This window comes from Rana temporaria, chromosome 13 (assembly GCF_905171775.1).
Source record: "Rana temporaria chromosome 13, aRanTem1.1, whole genome shotgun sequence".
In the NCBI taxonomy this organism is placed as follows: Eukaryota; Metazoa; Chordata; class Amphibia; order Anura; family Ranidae; genus Rana; species Rana temporaria.
The window spans coordinates 9,250,598-9,273,224 of record NC_053501.1 but is presented as its reverse complement, the minus strand read 5'-3'; the positions used below and the strand labels follow the sequence as shown (position 1 = coordinate 9,273,224).

The 22,627-nt window shown below is 49.2% G+C and overlaps 1 protein-coding gene across 1 annotated transcript in view; it reads left to right on the top strand.

The window, feature by feature from the left end:
* TTC7B (tetratricopeptide repeat domain 7B) overlaps window positions 1-22,627 on the top strand; it is a 130,645-nt gene that overhangs the window by 92,866 nt on the left and 15,152 nt on the right. Inside the window, exon 18 of the mRNA XM_040333193.1 lies at window positions 15,387-15,527. Within this exon, the coding sequence (XP_040189127.1) occupies window positions 15,387-15,527 (141 nt within the window). The remainder of the gene's footprint in view (window positions 1-15,386; window positions 15,528-22,627) is intronic.

Here is a 22,627-nt window from a genome sequence, read left to right as displayed (position 1 = left end):
AACCCATGCAAATAAGGTGTGACCCCATGCAAATGATGGGCCGAGTGCCAGACAGGTACGTATCAAGAACTGTGCATGCGCCGTGACGTGGACGCATGCACAGCACCCCCCTGCGCCTGCTCACAACCACGCCGACACAACTGCCTAAGCTACGCCGGATCACTGTGTACGCCGTGAACATAACGTACGCCCAGCCAGACACACGTCCAACGCACAATACGCCAGCTTGTGTTCCCTGGTGCAGACCTGTGCATGTCTGTTGCCGGGTTGCACCTCATTTATGGGGAATAACTTTACGCCGGACGTACAACTACGCGCATCTACGGGCGCACGCATGTTCGTGAATCGGCGTATTTCCCTTGTTTCCCTGGTTTCCCAATCAATGGGAGCAGCACCATGCGCCCAGCCCATATGTGCGCCCACCCTACGCCGGCGTGTGCAAGCTACGTCGGCGGGGTGTAGCCTGTTTTTAGGCGCATGTTGGTTTGTGGGTCTGCCGCACACATACGCCGCCGCACATTTGCACTTACGTCGGCGTAAGTGCTTTGTGAATCTGGGCCCAAGTCTCTACATGACCCTCCCAGCAGAATTAAAGGGCTAGGGCACCGGATTCCACAGTATCAGAACAAAGAAAAACCTGGTGCGTGAAGCACGGGAAACCCCCTTATGGATTTAATGGGCAGACCAAATATATCAGTAAAAAACATTTGATGAAGACCTCATAGTAAAAGACACACAATAGTGGGCACACCCCTCATATGGCTGCCGAAAACCCACCATTGGACCCATAGGTCACCTGACATAAAAAAAAGGCATCAAAAACACATCACGGGTGCATTTTTAATGCGTTCTTGCTGCATTTTCAAGGTGCTGACCAAAAAAATGCAGCAAGCAGGATTTTTGATACCGCTTCAGAAGTTGCCGATAATGGCCAACAATTCATATTCTTTTAAATTCATAATAATAATTAAAAAGTCTGATATAATACAATTTATAAAACAATGTATACCATATTTTTCGCTCCATTAAGACGCACCTAGGTTTTAGAGGAGGAAAACCAGAAAAAAAAATTCTGCAGTGGGTGGCTGGGCTGGCACCTGGTCCCTGCAGTGGGTGGCTGGGCTGGCACCTGGTCCCTGCAGTGGGTGGCTGGGCTGGCACCTGGTCCCTGCAGTGGGTGGCTGGGCTGGCACCTGGTCCCTGCAGTGGGTGGCTGGCCTGGCACCTGGTCCCTGCAGTGGGTGGCTGGCCTGGCACCTGGTCCCTGCAGTGGGCACCCGGGCCCTTTTTTCCCTGGAGTGTAGCCCACCTACAATATATCATTCTAGGTAGGTTATTGCCTAATTTGCATGCACTCCGCAGTCCCCATAAATTTCTATAGGTGATCTGTGCTCTGCTTGAGGCTCTTCAAAACCAGAAAGGACTGCCCACAATGACGGCGACACCATGAAGCACCTGTCCTTGCTTCATTATTGCTTTTCAAGTTGGCAGTGTTCTTCTTTAGAAGCCATGTTTAGGAACAAAGCTGTCGCAGAACTCTTACCCTTTCACACTGGGGCAGGCGGTGCAGTGACGGTAAAGCGGCGCTATTTTGTTTTTTAGCAGCACTTTACCGTCAATTTGTGGCGATATTCGGGCACTTCCCCTCCGCTAGCAGCCGAGAAAGGGTTAAGCCCACCGCAAAGTGCCGCTGCAACATCGCTTTGCCGGCGCTATAGGCGCGGTGCCCAAAGATGCGGCTAACAGGACAGCAGCGGCGGTTTGCAGGTGCTATGTTTTGCGTTGTTGCGCCTGCAAAAGCGCCTCAGTGTGAAAGGGGTCTTAACCACTTAACCCCCAGACCATATTGCTGGTCAAAGACTAGAGCACTTTCTTTATCGTACATCACGGGACACAGAGCGGCATATTCATTACTATATGGGTTATATGGAGTACCTTCAGGTGTTGACACTGGCAATCTCAAACAGGAAATGCCCCTCCCTATATAACCCCCTCCCATAGGAGGAGTACCTCAGTTTTTACGCCAGTGTCTTAGGTGTTAGTCATGGTTTAGCTTGCCTCCGCATCCTTGGGATTAGGTGAGCTACCGGTTCTGTCCAAAAAAGCCTCAGCGCTAAAGTGGTCAGTAACCGGACCCCAAACCCTTGGGGTATAGCCCATAATGCTTTTCTTTTTAGAGAGCTGGACCCTGGGCCCAGAACTTAGAAAACCTTTGGGTGCCTAATGTTTCTGTTGCCAGGGTGCTATATGGGCCCAGGACAGTGGATCCTTCATAGGAACCCAGGGCCTGAAGGTCTAGACATCCCCACCGAGATGGGGGAAGATTGGGCCTCTTGCTTGGCAAAGTCCTGCGGCATGGAGCAGGTAAGTGAGGGGAAAACTTGCGGAACTTGGTTCTTAGCAGGTTTTTTTCTGGGGGGTCACAGGGGACATGCCTAAAGTTATGCACTGCATCTGGCAAACTAGTCACATATCATAAAGATAGGATGGCTCTATATGTATTATTCCCCATAAGATGTGACCTCCCTTGTAGTGTTGGAAAAGCATTGAGTGGGGCCTGTGTGATATAAAAGTATATATGTGTGTCAGAGAGCTGTGCTTACCTGCAAGCCTCCAGGCGATGCTCCATTCAGTCTTCCTCCTCTTTTCCATCTCATAGTTTTTCTTTGCAATACTACTCAGGGGGACAGAATGTTTTTTCTTTCCTGGATTTGAAACAAAAACGAGAAAAAAAAAAAAAAAAGTCATCTAGGGGAGAGGAAGCATTTTTTATCCCCCAAACAGGTGTTTGGGCAATTAACTTTTATAGTTCCAAATACCAATAGGTAGCAGGTGTACCTCGGTATTGTACCATGGCATCCGGAGAGTCTAAGGTCTCGGACAAAGTTATGCCGCTGCTTTCCCCACAGGGAGCCTTGGGGCCATCGGGATCTGGGGCTGGAGCTGGCGCGGGTCAGTCCAACCCTAAGATGGTCACGGACGAGGTATTACTCACCTCTTTAAGAGAGATGGAGAAAAGAATGGGAAAAATGATAGCCACAGCTATGCGGGGCAGTAAACGGATTAGATCTCCGTCGCCCGAGCGCAGACCCTCAGAAGAGGAGGTCCTTTCCTCAGGGGAATTGGACGACCTCTTGGACAAGGACCAAGTAGGTTCAGGGATCGAAGATCCGGATACAGAGGAGTCTGGAGCAGTCTCCCAAGGGGAGAGCTGGTGGACTCAAACCTTAACGGACTTGGTCCATAATGCATTCAACTTGCCAGTACCAGATCTCCAGGTATCTACGGTTTCAGCTTTGGGCTCACTGAGGGCGCCTCAAAGCAATGCAGTATTTCCGATCCACCCTCTACTAGAGGGAGTTTTGTTCCAAGATTGGAACAAGCCAGAAAAATCTTCTTACCACCTAAAAGATTCTCTGCCCTATATCCTATGGAAGATAAATTTCTTTATCGTACATCACGGGACACAGAGCAGCATAGCCATTACATATGGGTTATATAGTGCACCTTCAGGTGATGGACACTGGCACTCTCCGACAGGAAGTTCCCTCCCTATATAACCCCCACCCATAGTGGGAGTACCTCAGTTTTTTCGCCAGTGTCTTAGGTGTTGGTGCATTGAAGAGCTCTGCCTATAGTTGTCCTCTGGACCAGGGCAAGCTGACCAGATCCGTCCAAGGTGCTTCATAGCCAAAGTGGACGGTACCCGGGCCCCCAGGTCCTGGAGGGGGTTTTGCCTATAACGCTTCTCCTTTGGAGAGCTGGACTCTGGGTTCCAGGACTGGTTTCCTGCAACCAAGTAATTCCTGTTGCCAGCAGTGCTATATAGGTCCAGGAGTGTGGTGTTCCTAATCTGGACCCCGGTACCTGAAGGTCTATGACGTTACCCACGTTTTAGGGGGAAGATTGGGCCTCTTGCAGTTGGCAATACCCTGCGGCGTGGAGAAGGTAAGAGGGGGCCTGCGGAACTTGGTTTGTCAGCAGGCCCCCACAGGGGACTCTGGGTTTAGCCCGCTTTATGCCTCTGTGCATGGGCGCCTCATTCCACAAAGTCTGAATGACAGGATGGTTTCTATGTACCCATTAATGTTTCCCCTGGCTGGTTCTGGTAGACGGCTGCATACCATAAGGTTTACAATAAGAGCTGCTATTGCGCTAGGGGGGGTCACTTGTGTAGCATGGAGGTCTTACCATCCGCGCAGCTACATAGCTCCCCCGTAAGCCTGGTCGGGCGTCTCACTCCCCTGCAGCCCACGTGTGTCTCTGCTCCTCCAGCGGCGTCCGGAACAGGCGCGCGCGCGCGCACGGTGTAAATAGACGCGGCGACGCTGCGTGAGGAGGCGGAGTTTTTTCGGGGCGGTCCCTCTTCCTGCTCTGGAGCCTATATCAGGCTGGCAGTCGATCTGGGTCGCCGTGGGACACGGAGCAGCGGCAGGTTAACTGCGTGAGAGCAGTACCTTGCAAAGGGAGAGTGACACCCGGTGGTGGATCTGGTGAAGTACACGTTTTTCTTAAAGAGCCTGCGGCTCGTTTCTTGTTTAAAAGGCCGGTGTACTTGCAGCAGTCTGAGCCTTGCTACCCACGGCTCTATCCCAGATCAGCATAAAGGTGGCTTTACTTAGCTCATTTTGTGTGAGTTGCAAGCCCTTGGGGCGTGGTATTGTCCATCTTTATTAGGTTATGGGAAGTTTAATAATCTAACAGCACCCTAACCTATTAATTTTTTTGACACTTTCAAAAAAGGTGTTTTTGTGTCTCTGCTGATTAAAACAGTCAGTGGTGTTTAGCGGAGTACCTTGGGTTTGTATAGATGGCTCCTAAGGGCGCGGGAAGCTCCAAAAATGCTAAGGCTACAAAAAAGCAGAAGGGTTCCCCATCAGGTTCGGAGGATCTTGGCCAGACCTCTGCAGTGCCTTCCTCCCCGGACAGACCAGAGGTCGTTAGCCCAGTTGAGCCTTTGGGGTTGCTAGGTGCTACGGCTGGCCCTACCCAACCAACTCCCTCCTTTGTTACGGAGGAGATGTTAGCCGCCACCTTAGGCGGATTTGAGCAAAGGATGACTGCTTTATTAGCCGCATCATTTCCCGGGAAGAAACGGACTAGGTCCCCTTCCCCTAGGGTCGACTCTCCAGATGAGGAGGTCCTTTCCCAAGAAGAAATTGATTTCTTGGCGGAGCAGGGGGATGACCCCCTGGAACAGGGTTCGGAAGAATCCACAATAGAGGAACCGTTCTCAGCCTCTCAGGCAGAGAGACTATGGATACAGTCCTTAGCGGACATGGTGCGGACGGCATTTAAATTACCCTTGCCTGAACCTCAGGCTACCGTATCCTCCCTTGGTTCCTTAAAAGCTCCCCAAACCAGTGCGGTTTTTCCGGTCCATCCCTTGCTGAGGGACCTAATCTTTCAGGATTGGGCCAAACCAGATAGGATCTTTCTTCCTCCTAAGAGGTTTTCAGTTTTATATCCTTTAGAAGAAGGGTTTTCAAAAAAATGGACTGTCCCTACTGTGGACGCAGCCATTTCATGCGTCAATAAGTCCTTGACGTGTCCGGTAGACAACATTCACATGTTTAAGGATCCTGTCGATAAAAGGCTTGAAACTCTGCTAAAATCTTCCTTTGCCACCGCAGGGGCTGTAGTGCAACCAGCGGTAGCCGCCATTGGAGTATGCCAGGCATTGAAGGACCAGGCCAAACAGGTTCTAAGAGACCTTCCGGCGCAACAGGCACAGGACTTGGCTGATCTGCCTAGGGCATTATGCTTTGCCGTAGATGCCATTAAGGATTCCATCCAGCAAGCTTCTCGGTTATCCTTATTCCTGGTTCACATGAGAAGACTTTTATGGCTAAAAAATTGGTCGGCAGAGACTCCCTGTAAGAAACTCTTAACTGGGTTTTCGTTCCAGGGGGAGAGGTTGTTTGGAGATGATCTGGACAAGTATATCCAGAAGATTTCCAGTGGCAAGAGCACTCTCCTGCCTGTTAAAAAGAGGTTTCGAGGGCCAACCTTTAAGCGCCCAAACTCTCCAGGTCCAGGTCCCTCACCCTCCCGGCAGTATCGACGGCCTGCTGGCCGTTCACCCGCAAACAGACCGCAAGGGCAAGCTTCAGGTATCAAGAAACCGTGGTTTCGCAAACCAGTTAAAGCTGCCCCTAAAGCGAATCTGTGAAGGGACGCCCCCACTCTCTCGGGTGGGGGGAAGACTCCGCTTTTTCTCGGAGCTTTGGGAGGCCAGAATCTCCGACGAATGGGTTCTGTCCTCAGTGGCTCAGGGATACAAGCTGGAGTTTTTGGGGTTTCCCCCTCCTCACTTCCAGGAGTCCAGGCTCCCAAGCGATCCAAAGAAAAGGGTCTCGCTTCTAGCAGCCCTAGATCGCCTCTTAGATCAACAAGTGATTATGGAAGTACCATCTCAGGAGCGCGGACAAGGATTTTATTCAAATCTATTTATAGTCCCAAAGCCCAACGGCGATGTAAGACCAATATTGGATCTAAAAACCCTGAACCGTTATTTAAGGGTTCGCTCCTTCCGTATGGAGTCCATTCGTTCAGTGATGGCCGCCCTACAGGGAAAAGAATTTCTCGCATCCATCGACATCAAGGATGCATACCTGCACGTGCCAATTTACCCCGGCCATTTCAGGTACCTCCGGTTTGCCTTAGGCCATCGGCATTTTCAGTTCACGGCCTTGCCCTTCGGGCTAGCCACGGCTCCCCGGGTCTTCACCAAGATCTTGGCCCCGGTGTTGGCCAACCTAAGATCCCAGGGGATCCTGGTTATGGCTTATCTAGACGATCTATTAGTCGTCGATCTTTCAGTAGCCAGCCTAAAACAGGCAGTTTGCTTAGTGGTAAATTATCTAGAATCCCTGGGTTGGGTTCTAAATCAGGACAAGTCGGCCTTGCAGCCCACAAGAAGGTTGGAGTATCTTGGGTTAATTCTAGATACTATGCAGCAGAAGGTCTTTCTTCCCCAGTCCAAGGTGGATTCTATAAAGGAATTGATCCAGGTGGTTCTAAGCCGCGCAAGGCCAACAATTCGCCTGTGTATGCGCCTCTTGGGCAAGCTAGTGGCCACCTTCGAGGCAGTGCCCTACGCCCAGATCCACTCCCGAAAATTGCAGAAAGCAATTCTCGCAGCTTGGGACAAGAGAATCCAGGCCTTGGATCTTCCCATATCCCTGTCCCAGGCAGCCCGTCAGAGTCTGTGCTGGTGGCTGGCCCCACAGAACCTTTTGAAGGGAAGGTCGTTCTGTCCAGTTTCATGGAGGATTGTGACTACAGACGCGAGTCTTTTGGGGTGGGGCGCAGTCCTGGACGGATTGACCCAGCAAGGGAAGTGGTCAAGAGCAGAATCGATCCTGTCGATAAATGTTCTGGAGATACGAGCAATCCGGTTAGCTCTAGTTGCATGGACAGATGTATTACAGGACTCCCCTGTGAGGATACAGTCCGACAACGCCACGGCTGTGGCCTACATAAACCACCAGGGCGGCACCAGAAGTCAAGCAGCCCAGGAGGAGGTGGACCGGATCTTTGCTTGGGCAGAGTCCCATGTTCCCTGCATTTCAGCAGTGTTTATCCCCGGGGTGGACAATTGGCAGGCGGATTTCCTCAGCCGCCATCAGATGTCTCCGGGAGAATGGTCCCTCCATCCCGAGGTATTTCAGGCCATCTGCCAAAGATGGGGAGTCCCGGAGGTGGACATAATGGCATCCAGATTCAATACGAAATTGACCAGGTTCGTGTCACGGACAAGGGATCCATTGGCCTACGGGACGGACGCCCTAGTATGTCCTTGGCATCAGTTTGCACTGATCTACGCCTTCCCTCCGTTACGGATGCTACCCCGTCTTCTTCTCAGAATTCAGGTGGAGCACAAACCAACGATTCTAGTAGCCCCCGCGTGGCCCCGGAGGCCTTGGTACTCCTTAATAATAAGGATGGCAGTGGAAGAACCTTGGGTCCTCCCGTTAAGGCCGGACCTCCTCTCACAAGGACCGTTCTTCCATCCTGCCTTACAGGCCCTAAATTTGACGGCCTGGCGGCTGAATCCCTAATTCTTAGAAACAGGGGCCTCTCTGGCCGGGTCATTCCCACCCTGATTAATGCAAGAAAGCCAGTCTCTAGGCTTATATACTATAGGGTGTGGAAGGCTTACATTACATGGTGTGAGGCTAAGAGATGGCATCCCCGCAAGTATGTCATTGGGAGAATCTTGGAATTCCTACAATTAGGAGTAGAAAAAGGACTGGCTATTAGCACAGTCAAAGGACAGGTCTCGGCCCTATCCATTTTCTTTCAGAGACCTCTGGCCTCTCACTCCTTAATGAAGTCTTTTTTGCAGGGGGTCATTCGGATTAACCCTCCGATTAAAGCTCCCCTATATCCTTGGGATCTAAACTTGGTTCTCTCGGCTTTGCAAAGCCAGCCCTTTGAACCGCTGTCTGAAATCCCGCTGGTCTTGTTGACTAGGAAACTAGTTTTTTTGGTCGCTATGGCTTCCGCCAGAAGGGTATCAGAACTGGCAGCCTTGTCGTGCAAGACACCGTACTTGATTGTACATAAGGACAGGGTTGTTCTTCGACCACATCCGTCCTTCCTACCAAAGGTGGTATCTAGCTTTCATTTGAATCAGGACTTAATTCTTCCGTCCTTTTTTCCTGAACCTTCTTCTAAGAAGGAGAGACTCCTACATTCCTTAGATGTGGTTAGGGCTGTTAAGATTTATCTAAAGGCCACAGCCCAGATTCGCAAGACTGAAGTCTTATTTATTCTGCCGGAGGGACCTAAAAAAAGGTCAGGCAGCGTCTAAAGCCACCATTTCCAGGTGGATTAGACAAGTGATTGTACAGGCCTACGGCCTGAAAGGTAAGAGCCCGCCCTTGTCGATCAAGGCTCATTCCACAAGAGCCGTGAGCGCCTCTTGGGCAGCGTATCACCAGGTCTCCATGGCCCAAGTCTGCAAGGCAGCGACCTGGTCGTCGGTTCATACGTTCGCTAAATTTTATCAAATGGACGTTAGGAGGAACGCTGATTCAGCCTTCGGGCAGGCGGTTCTGCAGGCCGCAGTATAAGATCCTCTTGTCCTATGGCACCCGCTGTTTTTTTCTGTGCATGGTTGTTTTCCCTCCCCTCATTTGCATTGCTTGGGGACATCCCATATGTAATGGCTATGCTGCTCTGTGTCCCGTGATGTACGATAAAGAAAAAGGGATTTTTAATAACAGCTTACCTGTAAAATCCTTTTCTTGTAGTACATCACGGGACACAGAGCTCCCACCCCTCTTTTGGGGAATTTTGGGATGCATATTGCTTGCTACAAAACTGAGGTACTCCCACTATGGGTGGGGGTTATATAGGGAGGGAACTTCCTGTCGGAGAGTGCCAGTGTCCATCACCTGAAGGTGCACTATATAACCCATATGTAATGGCTATGCTGCTCTGTGTCCCGTGATGTACTACAAGAAAAGGATTTTACAGGTAAGCTGTTATTAAAAATCCCTTTTTTCCAAGAAATGGGCTACTCCTGCAGTGGACGCAGCCATCTCATGTATTAACAAATCATTAACATGCCCTGTAGAAAACATACAGGTATTCAAGGATCCAGTTGATAAACGCTTGGAAGCACTACTTAAGAACTCCTTCACTACTGCAGGGGCAGTAGTACAGCCAGCTGTGGCTGCGATTGGGGTTGCTCAAGCATTATCGGATCAGGTTAAGCAGATGCTTAAACTTATTCCTGCCCAGCAGGCAGAAGAATTTTCGGATGTCCCTAGGGCCATATGTTTTACAGTAGACGCAATTAAGGATTCTATCCAGCAAGCGTCACGTTTATCGTTATCCCTTATCCATATGAGAAGACTCTTATGGTTAAAAAGCTGGGAGGCCGAGCCCCCATGCAAGAAGCTCCTGGTAGGGTTCCCCTTCCATGGAGGACGACTCTTCGGAGAAGACCTAGATAAATACATTCAAACCATTTCAAATGGCAAAAGTACTCTCTTGCCAACTAAGAGGAAGTTTCAGGGGCCTGCGTTTAAACGACAGTACTCCCCTGGGCAGGGGCCCTCTAATGCCAAACAGTATCGACGGCCTCCTGCGAAAGCAAACTTCGGCTTCAACAGCAAATCACAAGGACAGGCTGCTAAAGGCAGAAAGCAGTGGGTTCGCAAACCCAGCCCCCAAGCCGACCTTATGAAGGGGCGCCCCCACCCACGAAGGTGGGGGGAAGGCTGCGACTCTTTTCAGAGGTTTGGGAAGCCAGCATTCCCGACGAGTGGGTACGGTCTTCCGTGGCCACGGGCTACAAATTAGATTTCCTAAGGTTTCCTCCTCTTCATTTCCAGGAGTCGAGGATTCCAAACGATCCGGAGAAAGGAGCCGCATTAATGTCGGCATTAAATCATCTACTTTCCCAGGAAGTAATAGTAGAGGTACCAGTCCTGGAACAGGGGCTAGGTTTCTACTCCAACCTATTCATCATCCCGAAGTCCAATGGAGATGTCAGGCCAATTTTGGACCTAAAGATGGTAAATACATACCTAAAGATCCGCTCATTTCGGATGGAAACCGTGCGGTCAGCAGCTACCACACTCCAAAAGGACGACTTCATGGCGTCCATAGACATAAAGGATGCCTACCTTCATCTTCCAATTTATCAGCCACATCAAAGATATCTACGCTTCATGGTGGCTTCGCGTCACTTCCAATTCGTGGCGCTTCCCTTCGGGTTGGCTACGGCCCCCCGGGTGTTCACGAAGGTCCTAGCTCCAATCCTAGCCAAACTAAGGATCCAAGGGGTCACGATCCTAGCATACCTGGACGACCTCCTAGTCATAGATCACTCGTCTCCCGGCTTGGAGCGAGCAGTGGCCCTCACGGTCCAATACCTCGAGAAGTTCGGCTGGGTCCTAAATCGAGAAAAGTCAGCTTTCCTGCCCACAAGGCAGTTGGAATATCTCGGCATGAGATTAGACACAGAACAACAAAGAGTGTTTCTACCTCTGAGGAAGGTCAAAGCCATCAAGGAATTAATCCTACTGGTTCTAAGCAAGAAGGAACCGACTATTCGCCTATGTATGAGATTACTAGGCAAGATGGTGGCCACATTCGAGGCGGTACCATACGCCCAGAGCCACACTCGCATCCTGCAGGCAGCCATCCTGTCAGCATGGAGCAGAAGGCCGCAGGCCTTGGATATCCCGTTGCCGCTCTCATCAAGAGTCCGACAAAGTCTGTGTTGGTGGTTAGACCCTCAGAATCTACTGAAGGGGAAGTCTTTCAGCCCAGTGGCTTGGAAGATAGTGACCACAGACGCCAGCCTGACGGGCTGGGGAGCAATTTTGGATGGTTGCACTCGCCAAGGTACTTGGGCAACGCCAGAGAAGCAGTTGCCCATCAACATCTTGGAGCTCAGAGCTGCTCGACTAGCCCTCAGGGCTTGGACGTCAAAATTGCAGGGGTTCCCGGTGAGAATTCAATCAGACAATGCCACGGCCGTGGCATACATAAATCACCAAGGGGGAACCAGGAGTCAAGCCGCTCAGAGAGAGGTGAGCTTGATTCTCCTATGGGCAGAGGCTCATGTGCCCTGCATATCGGCAATATTCATTCCAGGAGTGGACAACTTTCAGGCGGACTTCTTAAGCCGCCAGACTCTTTTGCCGGGGGAATGGTCTCTGCATCCACAAATCTTTCAAGCACTCTGCCAAAGATGGGGAGTGCCGGACGTGGATATCATGGCATCGAGACTCAACAAGAAGCTAGACAGGTTCATGTCCCGCTCAAGGGATCCGATGGCCTGCGGAACCGATGCGTTGGTTTGCCCTTGGCATCAGTTCAAACTTCTTTATGCGTTTCCCCCGCTCCAGTTACTACCCCGCCTGCGGCGCAGGATCCGGGTGGAGCACATACCAGTCATCCTGGTAGCTCCAGCATGGCCCAGAAGGGCATGGTACTCACTAATCTTAAAGATGGTAGTGGGAGACCCTTGGACTCTTCCTCTACGGCCAGACCTGCTATCGCAAGGTCCGATCCTCCACCCTGCCTTACGGCATCTAAATTTGACGGCCTGGAAGCTGAATCCCTGATTCTCAGGGGTAGAGGTCTGTCTCAGAAAGTAATCTCTACCCTAATCAGAGCCAGGAAACCGGTCTCTAGGGTGATTTATTACAGGGTCTGGAAGGCCTATGTAGGCTGGTGTGAGTCCAAGCGATGGCTTTCTCGCAAATTTACCATCGATAGAATATTAAGTTTTCTCCAGCTAGGAGTGGATAAAGGATTGGCATTAAGCATAATCAAAGGACAGATTTCTGCTCTGTCAGTGTGGTTTCAGCGGCCGCTGGCCACCCACTCGCTGGTTAAGACCTTCCTTCAAGGGGTCTTACGTATTAAACCTCCAGTTAAATCCCCGCTTTGCCCGTGGGATTTAAACCTTGTTCTGTCAAGTTTACAGAAACAACCGTTTGAGCCGTTGGCTGAAATTCCTTTGGTTTTACTGACAAGAAAGTTAGTATTTTTGGTCGCCATAGTTTCCGCAAGAAGAGTATCGGAACTGGCGGCCTTATCCTGTAAGGAACCATATCTTATTTTTCATAAGGACAAGGTCGTTCTCCGCCCTCATCCTTCCTTCCTACCAAAGGTTATATCCAGTTTTCATTTGAACCAGGATTTGGTATTACCATCCTTCTTCCCTAAACCTACTTCCAGAAAGGAAGGGTTGCTGCATACCTTGGATATCGTCAGGGCCATGAAGGCCTATCTTAAAGCTACAAAGAAGATCCGGAAAACAGATGTGCTGTTCGTATTACCGGATGGGCCCAAGAAGGGGCAGGCAGCTGCAAAGTCCACCATTTCTAGGTGGATTAAGCAATTAATCACTCAGGCCTACGGCTTGAAAGGGTTGCCTCCTCCAGTATCATTAAAGGCTCATTCTACTAGGGCCATGGGCGCCTCCTGGGCAGCACACCACCAGATCTCTATGGCTCAAGTTTGCAAGGCGGCAACCTGGTCTTCTGTCCACACGTTTACAAAGTTCTACCAGTTGGACGTAAGAAGGAATTCTGATACAGCCTTTGGGCAGGCAGTACTGCAGGCTGCAGTTTGAGACCCTCGGATTCCGGGGGCTCCCTTTTGAGTTAAATTTAATATTTAAAATTATTTTTCTCAACTAAGTTGGATTTATTATGATTTGAGTATTTCTCTAAATTAAATCCTTTTGTCTTGGAGATGTTCTCCCTCCCCTCATTGTGAGCATTGCTTTGGGACATCCCATATAGTAATGAATATGCCGCTCTGTGTCCCGTGATGTACGATAAAGAAAAAGGGATTTTTAATACAGCTTACCTGTAAAATCCTTTTCTTGGAGTACATCACGGGACACAGAGCTCCCACCCCTCTTTTTGGGGACCATTTTGGGAGGCATACTGCTTGCTACAAAACTGAGGTACTCCTCCTATGGGAGGGGGTTATATAGGGAGGGGCATTTCCTGTTTCAGATTGCCAGTGTCAACACCTGAAGGTACTCCATATAACCCATATAGTAATGAATGCCGCTCTGTGTCCCGTGATGTACTCCAAGAAAAAGATTTTACAGGTAAGCTGTATTAAAAATCCCTTTTTTTGCGATTCGGCACTGCGTTGCTTTAACTGACAATTGCGACGTGGCTCCAAAACAAAATTGACGTCCATTTTTCCCCACAAATGGAGCTTTCTTTTGGTGGTATTTGATCACCTCTGCGGTTTTTAGTTTTTGCGCTATAAACAAAAATAGAGCAACAATTTTGAAAAAAAATAATATTTTTTACTTTTTGCTGTAATAAATATCCCCCAAAAATATATAAAAAAAGTTTTTTTCCCTCAGTTTAGGCCGATACGTATTCTTCTACATATTTTTCGTAACAGAAAATCGCAATAAGCGTTTGGTTTGCCCTAAAGTTATAGCGTTTACAAAATAGGGGGTATTTTTATGGGAATTTTTTTTTTCCTAGTAATGGCGGGGATCATCGATTTTTTTCGATACTGCGACATTATGGCGGACGCTTCGGACACTTGACACATTTTTGGGACCATTGTCATTTTTATAGCGATCAGTGCTATAAAAATGCATTGGATTACTATAAAAATGCCACTGGCAGGGAAGGGGTTAACACTAGGGGATGGGGAAGGGGTTAAGTATGTTCCCTGGGTGTGTTCTAACTGTAGGGGGGGTGGCCTCACTAGGGGAAATGACTGATCGCTGTTCATACATTGTATGAACAGAAAATCAGCATTTCTCTCCCTGACAGGACCGGGAGCTGTGCGTTTACACACACAGCTCCCGGTCCCCGCTCTGTAACGAGCAATTGCGTGTGCCCGGCGGTGATCGCGCCAGGCACGGGAGTCGGGGGCGAACGGGGGAGCCGACCTGCCGCCGTAAAATGACGGTGGCTGGTCGGCAAGTAGTTAAAGTGGATGTAAAGCTGCTCTCATCCTTTTTCAACTACTGCCATAGTGCTGATCTATAAGGATATAGACGCCTCCTGCATGTATCCTCACCTGTCACATGTCTCCCCTCTGTCTGTTATAAGAACTGAAAAACTGCAGATTCTGTGGGTGGGTCTGTTGTCTGGAGCTCGGTGGGTGAAGTCGTGATGTCAGTAGACTCCCCGCCCACTTATACACTCCCCTTTTTAACATGTATTTTCTCCTGTGTATTCCTTACACTCAATTCTTCTATGATCCCTAACATCCAGTCAAAATCCAGAAAAGTAACCACATGACTTCAGAAAAGGAGTGGGGGTGGGAATTAAAAAATAATACCCGTCTCAGGCTAGTGCATGAGATATGTAAATAACCCGTCACTCACAGCAAGGGGGAAGAACGGACAAAAGTTTTCTCCTGTTAGTCTATCTCACTGAAAAAAGAAGAGGATTGCTCAGAGCTGGATTAACTCTGTGTGGCAAGACTGGGCACAGAAGATAGGAAATCTTATACTCTACATTGTGACAGCAAAAAATAAATAAAAAAATGTTGGGTTTACATCCACTCTAAGGCTGGAAGAAGACTTCATGGGAGGCTGGTCTTGAAAGGACGATGGTGTGTAGGGTTTGTATTTGATCATGGGGGGGTTGGCCTTTCTCAGACGGTTGATCAGGTAAGGTCACAGCTCTAACCTCACCAGGCTTTCTCTTGTGGCACGTTTGGGGGCCTCGTGTCTGGCTGCTGTCTTCTATGTTTGGTCATGCCTTGGTCTGGCTACTGCACGTCTTGCCCACACAGTTGTGTGTTTGTCACGCAGGGGGAAAAAATGGCATTGAACGGCACACAGGCTGGCAGCACCGCTTCTGGTTGACATTGCGGAATTCCTCCGCTTTCCACTTCTTATACTGATGTCTCCTTTCTAGGTTCCGTCCACGCAACATCCATCGCGGCGTCACGCGTTGAACAGGCGTTGTCTGAGGTAGCCTCTTCTCTACAGAGCAGCGCTCCGAGGCAAGGCCCTCTGCACCCCTGGATGACACTGGCACAAATCTGGCTTCATGCGGGTAAGTGGGCCTTTGCTTGCTTTTATCTGGGCCCTTGGGGCATTGTTCCTCTCACTGTCAAGAACAGTAGGGCTTAGTTCCTCCCACTGAAACCGACAGTGGGGCACTCTTCCTCCTGCTGACACCAATGATGGGGCACTATTCCTCTCACTGACAACAAAGATGGGGCACTATTCCACAGACAGCAATGATTGGGGCACTTTTTCTCCCGCTGACACCAATAATTGGGGCACCATTCCTCCCACTGACAATGACGTGGCACCATTCCTCCCAATCCTATTTTCTCTTCCATTCATAGACGGACACAGCATCCTTTGACAGTAGGGTTATATCCGCTTTCACTACTGTCAAAGGATGCTGTGTCCGTCTATGAACGGAAGAGAAATGGATTTTACGGTGAGTACAAAAATCCAATTTTTTTCGGGTTTACATCCACTTTAAGAGCCCATTCACACCTAGGCGTTTTGTCGCCTGTAGTGTGACGCCGCTGCCGCCCCGACACGCCAGAGGGATGATTTAACCTTGCCCTCTATGGAGATGGTTCACATCTCCACGCCGAACGCCTGCCACCTGAAAAAAAGTCCCGGACCTTTTTTTCAGGCGGCGTTTGGCATAGGAGATGGGAACCATCTCCATACGGGGACAATCTAGGGGCACATCTAGGTGGACAATCGCGGCGACAATCGCGGTACAAAACGCTGCTATTTGTCGCCGCAATTCGCGGGACAAAACGCCGCGATTTTGTTCGCCTAGATGTGAATGCAGCCTAAGGGTAAAAGTTTGACGCCATTCCACGAGGGGGCGCAATTTTGAAGCGTGACATGTTGGGTATCAATTTACTCGGTGTAACATTATCTTTCACACAATAAAAAAAAAATTAGGATAACTTTACTGTTGTCTTATTTTTTTTTAATTCAAAAAAGTGTTTTTTTTTTAAAAAAAAAACTGCGCTTGTAAGACCGCTGCGCAAATACGGTGTGATAAAAAGTATTGCAATGACCGCCATTTTATTCTCTAGAGCAGGGATTTGCAATTAGCGGACCTCCAGCTGTTGCAGAACTACAATTCCCATGAGGCATAGCAAGATTTTGCCAGCCACAAGCATGACACCCAGAGGCAGAGGCATGATGGGACTTGTAGTTTTGTAACAGCTGGAGGTCCGCTAATTGCATATCCCTGCTCTAGAGTGTTAGAACCCTCAAACATTATATATTGGGTTTTTTTTGTTTTTTTTTCCAAGTAATTTTCTAGCAAAAAAAAATTTTTTAAATGTGTGAACACTGAGTCTGAAACACAGGCTCGGGGGTTAAGTGGTTACAATTTTAAATTTTTTTTGTAACTTTTTTGTCTTGTGATAACAATCATGAGCTTGGAATTTATTAAAATGGAGTAGCAAATAAAAGCCAGTGGTAGGTTGGAGTGATTAACCACTTAAGGACCGCCTCCTGCACATATACGTTGGCAGAATGGCACGGCTGGGCACAAGCACGTACAGGTGCCCAGCCGTGGGTTGCGGGCGCGCGCCCGTGACCCGGTCCGAAGCTCTGTGACCGCGGGACTCACGGACCCGATCGCCACTAGAGTCCCGCGATCGGTCGCCGGAGCTGAAGAACGGGGAGAGCCGTGTGTAAACACACCTTTCCTGTTCTTCACTGTGGTGCCGTCATCGATCATGTGTTCCCTGATATAGGGAAGCACAATCGATGACGTCACACCTACAGCCACACCCCCCTACAGTTAGAAACACAAATGAGGTCACACTTAACCTCTTCAGCGCCTCCCTAGTGGTTAACTCCCAAACTGCAATTGTCATTTTCACAGTAAACAATGCATTTTTAATGCATTTTTTGCTGTGAAAATGACAATGGTCCCAAAAATGTGTCAAAATTGTCCAATGTGTCCACCATAATGTCGCAGTTACGAAAAAAAATCGCTGATCGCTGCCATTAGTAGTAAAAAAAAATAATAAAAATGCAATAAAACTATCCCCTATTTTGTAAACGCTATAAATTTTGCGCAAACCAATCGATAAACGCTTATTACATTTTTTGTTTTTTTTTACCAAAAATATGTAGAAGAATACGTATCGGCCTAAACTGAGGAAAAAATACATTTGTTTTATGTATTTTTGGGGGATATTTATTATAGCAAAAAGTAAAAAATATTGTATTTTTTTCAAAATTGTCGCTCTATTTTTGTTTATAGCGCAAAAACTAAAAACCGCAAAGGTGATCAAATACCACCAAAAGAAAGCTCTATTTGTGGGAAAAAAAGGACGCCAATTTTGTTTGGAAGCCACGTCATACGACCGCGCAATTGTCAGTTAAAGCAACGCAGTGCCAAATCGCAAAAACTGGCCAGGTCCCTTAGCTGCCTAAAGGTCCGGGTCTTAAGTGGTTAAATGAACCAAAGCAATAGTGATTCTGCCATGCTTGGCCTGGGCATCCGGACTTCCCGGTCATGAAAGGGTTGAAGATACATTGCTCCTCCAAGCTTCCAGTAGCACTCTGAGATCTGCCTTCTGGGTGCGTCCAGGTGCAAGGACTCCTGACCCATCATGTGAAATGAGAACTCGGATTAATTATGTCATTCAGCGGCTCTGATGACGTCAAAGGCTGCCCCTCGGGCGCAGTGCGGGGGTGATGGATCACTTTTGCTGTGCCCCCCCCCCCCCCCCCCCTCCAGTTTCCATAGATAGAATATCACCATACGGCTTAATCTGCCGGGCTGACCCTGTTCTGGTGACACAGACCTGTTCGGAAACAATGAGCGGAGAGGGCCCGGGGGTAGCTGAAATTTCACCCTGCTAACTCTTTAGCGCGCTGCGACCTTCCGACCTGCCTTCCTCCTGATGGAATTACACAGAGATCGCATCGCTGCCAGTCTCGGGGACGCGGGTCACACAAATCAGAAAAGTCATCATGTCTGCTTGTGTCATGTCACTTGCAGGCCATTGCAGCCAATCGGATGACGACATTCAGGGAACGGTTACTGCAGCTGTGATCGTGTCAGGACTTCAGCATCGTACAGTGATGGAGGAATACATGTGATCTGTATAGGAGGTCTGGAGAAGACCGGACACTGCGAGGAAACGAGTTTCACTAAGCCCAGTCCAGTGTCATTCCTCCCACCGACACATGATGGGGCGCTATTCCTCCCACCGACACATGATGGGGCGCTATTCCTCCCACCGACACATGATGGGGCGCTATTCCTCCCACCGACACATGATGGGGCGCTATTCCTCCCACCGACACATGATGGGGCGCTATTCCTCCCACCGACACATGATGGGGCGCTATTCCTCCCACCGACACATGATGGGGCGCTATTCCTCCCACCGACACATGATGGGGCGCTATTCCTCCTACCGACACCAATGATGGGGGCGCCATTCCTCCCGCCGACACCAATGATGGGGGCGCCATTCCTCCCGCCGACACCAATGATGGGGGCGCCATTCCTCCCGCCGACACCAATGATGGGGGCGCCATTCCTCCCGCCGACACCAATGACGGGTCGCCATTCCTCCCGCCGACACCAATGACGGGTCGCCATTCCTCCCGCCGACACCAATGACGGGTCGCTATTCCTCCCGCCGACACCAATGACGGGTCGCTATTCCTCCCGCCGACACCAATGACGGGTCGCTATTCCTCCCGCCGACACCAATGACGGGTCGCTATTCCTCCCGCCGACACCAATGACGGGTCGCTATTCCTCCCGCCGACACCAATGACGGGTCGCTATTCCTCCCGCCGACACCAATGACGGGTCGCTATTCCTCCCGCCGACACCAATGACGGGTCGCTATTCATCCCGCCGACACCAATGACGGGTCGCTATTCCTCCCGCCGACTCCAATGACGGGTCGCTATTCCTCCCGCAGACACCAATGACGGGTCGCTATTCCTCCCGCTGACCTTGATGGTTGCGAGGAAGAATGTTCCTTATTGAGGAAAGCTAAAAAGGTCACTAGTGTCATTGGTCACTCACCTGAGAGGCAAAAGTTACCAATTGCTCAAGGAACCCCTAGACACCTCTGGAAGAACCCTGGTTGAATAAGAATGCCTTTTATTTTGTATTCTTATTTATTTTGATCACTTTTATTTATATTGCAAGGAATGTAAACATCCCTTGTAATAGGAATCAGTGTGACAGGTCCTCTTTATGGAGAGATGTGGGGTCAATAAGACCTCGCATCTCTCCTACAGGCTTACAAGCATGAAATCGGTGAAAAAACATTCACCGATCTCACACCGACAGCCGTTATTGCGGCTTTGTTTACTTCCGGGTACCTGCTTACAGAAGACCAAGAAGTAAGCGATCAGGGGTCACATTTCTAGGTTTGATTTTTTTTTGTATCTTATCCTCTTGGCGCCCGCGCTATAGACGAAGACGTCTACAGCGCAGCGCCTATCTGCCGGGAGGGCGTCCCTGGACGTCCTCCTGTTTACTCCCGCATTGCGGGCGCGCATCGAGGAAAAGCTGTACCCGCCGTGTCACGCAGGTGCTGATGGGCGTGCCTGGCGGCCGCTATGTCCGCCAGGTACCCGCGATCGGAATTTACAGAGCCGGGGATGTGGATCTCTGTGTGTAAACACAGAGATCCACGTCTTGTCAGGGAGAGAGGAGACCGATGGTGTGTCCCTTATACATAGGGACACCCATCGGTCACCTCCCCCAGTCAGGCCCCTCCCCCCACAGTAAGAATCACTCCCTAGGGAACACATTTAACCCCTTGATCGCCCCCTAGTGTTAACCCCTTCCCTGCCAGTCACATTTATACAGCAATCCGTAATCATTTATAGCACTGTTCGCTGTATAAATGTGAATGGTCCCAAAATAGTATCAAAAGTGTCCGATGTGTCTGCCGTAATATCGCAGTCCTGACAAAAATCACAGATAACCGCCATTACTCGTAAAAAAAAATAAAAAAAATACAAAATCTATCCCCATTTTTTAAGTGCTATAACTTTTGCCAAAAATATGTAGAAGAATACGTATCGGCCTGAACTGAGGGGGAAAAAAAAATATTTAATGGGATATTTATTCTAGCAAAAAGTAAAAAAATATATATATTTTTTTTTTTTAATTGTCAGTCTTTTTTGTTTATAGCACAAAAAATAAAAACCGCAGAGGTGATCAAATACCACCAAAAGAAAGCTCTATTTGTGGGGAAAAAAGGACGTCAATTTTGTTTGGGAGCCACGTCGCACGACCGCGCAATTGTCATTCTAAGCGTGACAGCGCTGAAAGCTGAAAATTGGCCTGGGCAGGAAGGGGGTGAAAATGCCCGGTATTGAAGTGGTTATAATTGTGTTTTTTTTTTTTTTTTTTTTAGAAATCTTTTTATTGATTTTTTCCAAGTACAGAATTTCACCCACGCAGGGGGACCATACTTCTTTTTACACAGAATAAATGTAAGAAATGTGAGTGATACGAATGGCGAGGAATGTATCATTTTAGGGGGTCAAAGGTTGGAATGAGGAAAGACGGGGGTGGGGTTGGTCCTGAATTTGGGTTGTCCAGAGCTGGCAGGACCTGTTGACGTGTGCCACATCCCTCGGAGGGCAGCTAAAAACTGCTTTGAAGTGGGTGGTTAATTTCTGCTCGTTACTCACTTGTGATTACAGCTTTCATGTTGGCACCTTCCGCAGTCAAAACTGCGATCTATTCATAGCGCCCCCCACTATCCGCGCTCTGCCTCTTCCAGCGCAGCGTGTAACCCCTTCAGGAGTAATTCAAGAGGAACTGCAGTCTTCTCGCATCATTTGTAATCAAAACATCTTTGCCATTCTGAAGCTTCCCTCCAACCACTTTGCATATTACTTTATATATACTGTGATTCTGTACTCACCAAATATGCTGCAGAAATCTCCCTCCGCTGAGTCTGGCTGCAGCCATTTTAACTGTGGGCAGCTGAAGCCGCTGCCTGTTCACTTCCTGGATTTACGCAGTGGCACTGATTGGCGGCACTGCTAATGTGACATTTTTGATGATTTTTTTTTTTTTTTTTTTTTTCACACAACAGGAGCTTTCTTTTGGTGGTATTTAATCACCTCTAAGGTTTTTACTTTTTGCTAAACAAACTAAAAAAGACTTAATTTCATTGGTGGGCACTGATTGGCGGCACTGGTGGGTACTGATTGGCGGCACTGGTGGGTACTGATTGGCGGCACTGGTTTGGCGTGGCGCTGGGTGTGCACTGATTTGGCGTGGCGCTGGGTGTGCACTGATTTGGCGTGGCGCTGGGTGTGCACTGATTTGGCGGCGCTGGGTGTGCACTGATTTGGCGGCGCTGGGTGGGCACTGATTTGGCGGCGCTGGGTGGGCACTGAATGGCGGCGCTTGGTGGGCACTGAATGGCGGCGCTTGGCGGGCACTGATTGGCGGCGCTTGGCGGGCACTGATTGGCGGCGCTTGGTGGGCACTGATTGGCAGCACTGCTAATCAGTGCCCTGATTATCGGTGCACATGTCCTTAACACAAGCCGATTATCGTCTCTCTCCACATGAGGAGGGAAAAGCCGATAGCCAGCTTTTGTTTACATCCTGTGATCATGTGTCATTGACTGACAGCTGATCACGCGGTAAAGGGCCGCTGTGATTGGCTTTTTACCCCGATTTGTGATCAGCTGAATCCAAAGCACACAGCAATCACAGAGGTCAGCCTGCGGGCAGCGTGATCACAGGAGGACGTTTGTGTATGCCCTCCCGGGAAACACCTCCAGCTCGCATTGGCCCTCTTCCTGGCAAACTCTCATGTGAGTGAGAGAGCTGTGCATGATGTCATAAGCCTAGCCTAATGACCAGACAAACAGGAAGTGGGCTATATAAGGGATTTACTGGCAGAACAAAAAATGTTTTACTATCCAAAGTAAAAAAACAACAAGAAGATCAGAAGATTTATTCAATTTAAAGATGAAAAATGTGTGAAGTTCATCTTTAGAAAACACATGTCGTTGCCTTTCTAACAAATACATAACTGGATTAAATGGAGGGGATTTGTTGTGGGATTGTTGGGCTCAGCGGTGAAGCCGGCGGTATCTTGCCCCCCCCCCTGCAGGTGATGCGTGTACTGCACCCTGATTGCAGCCG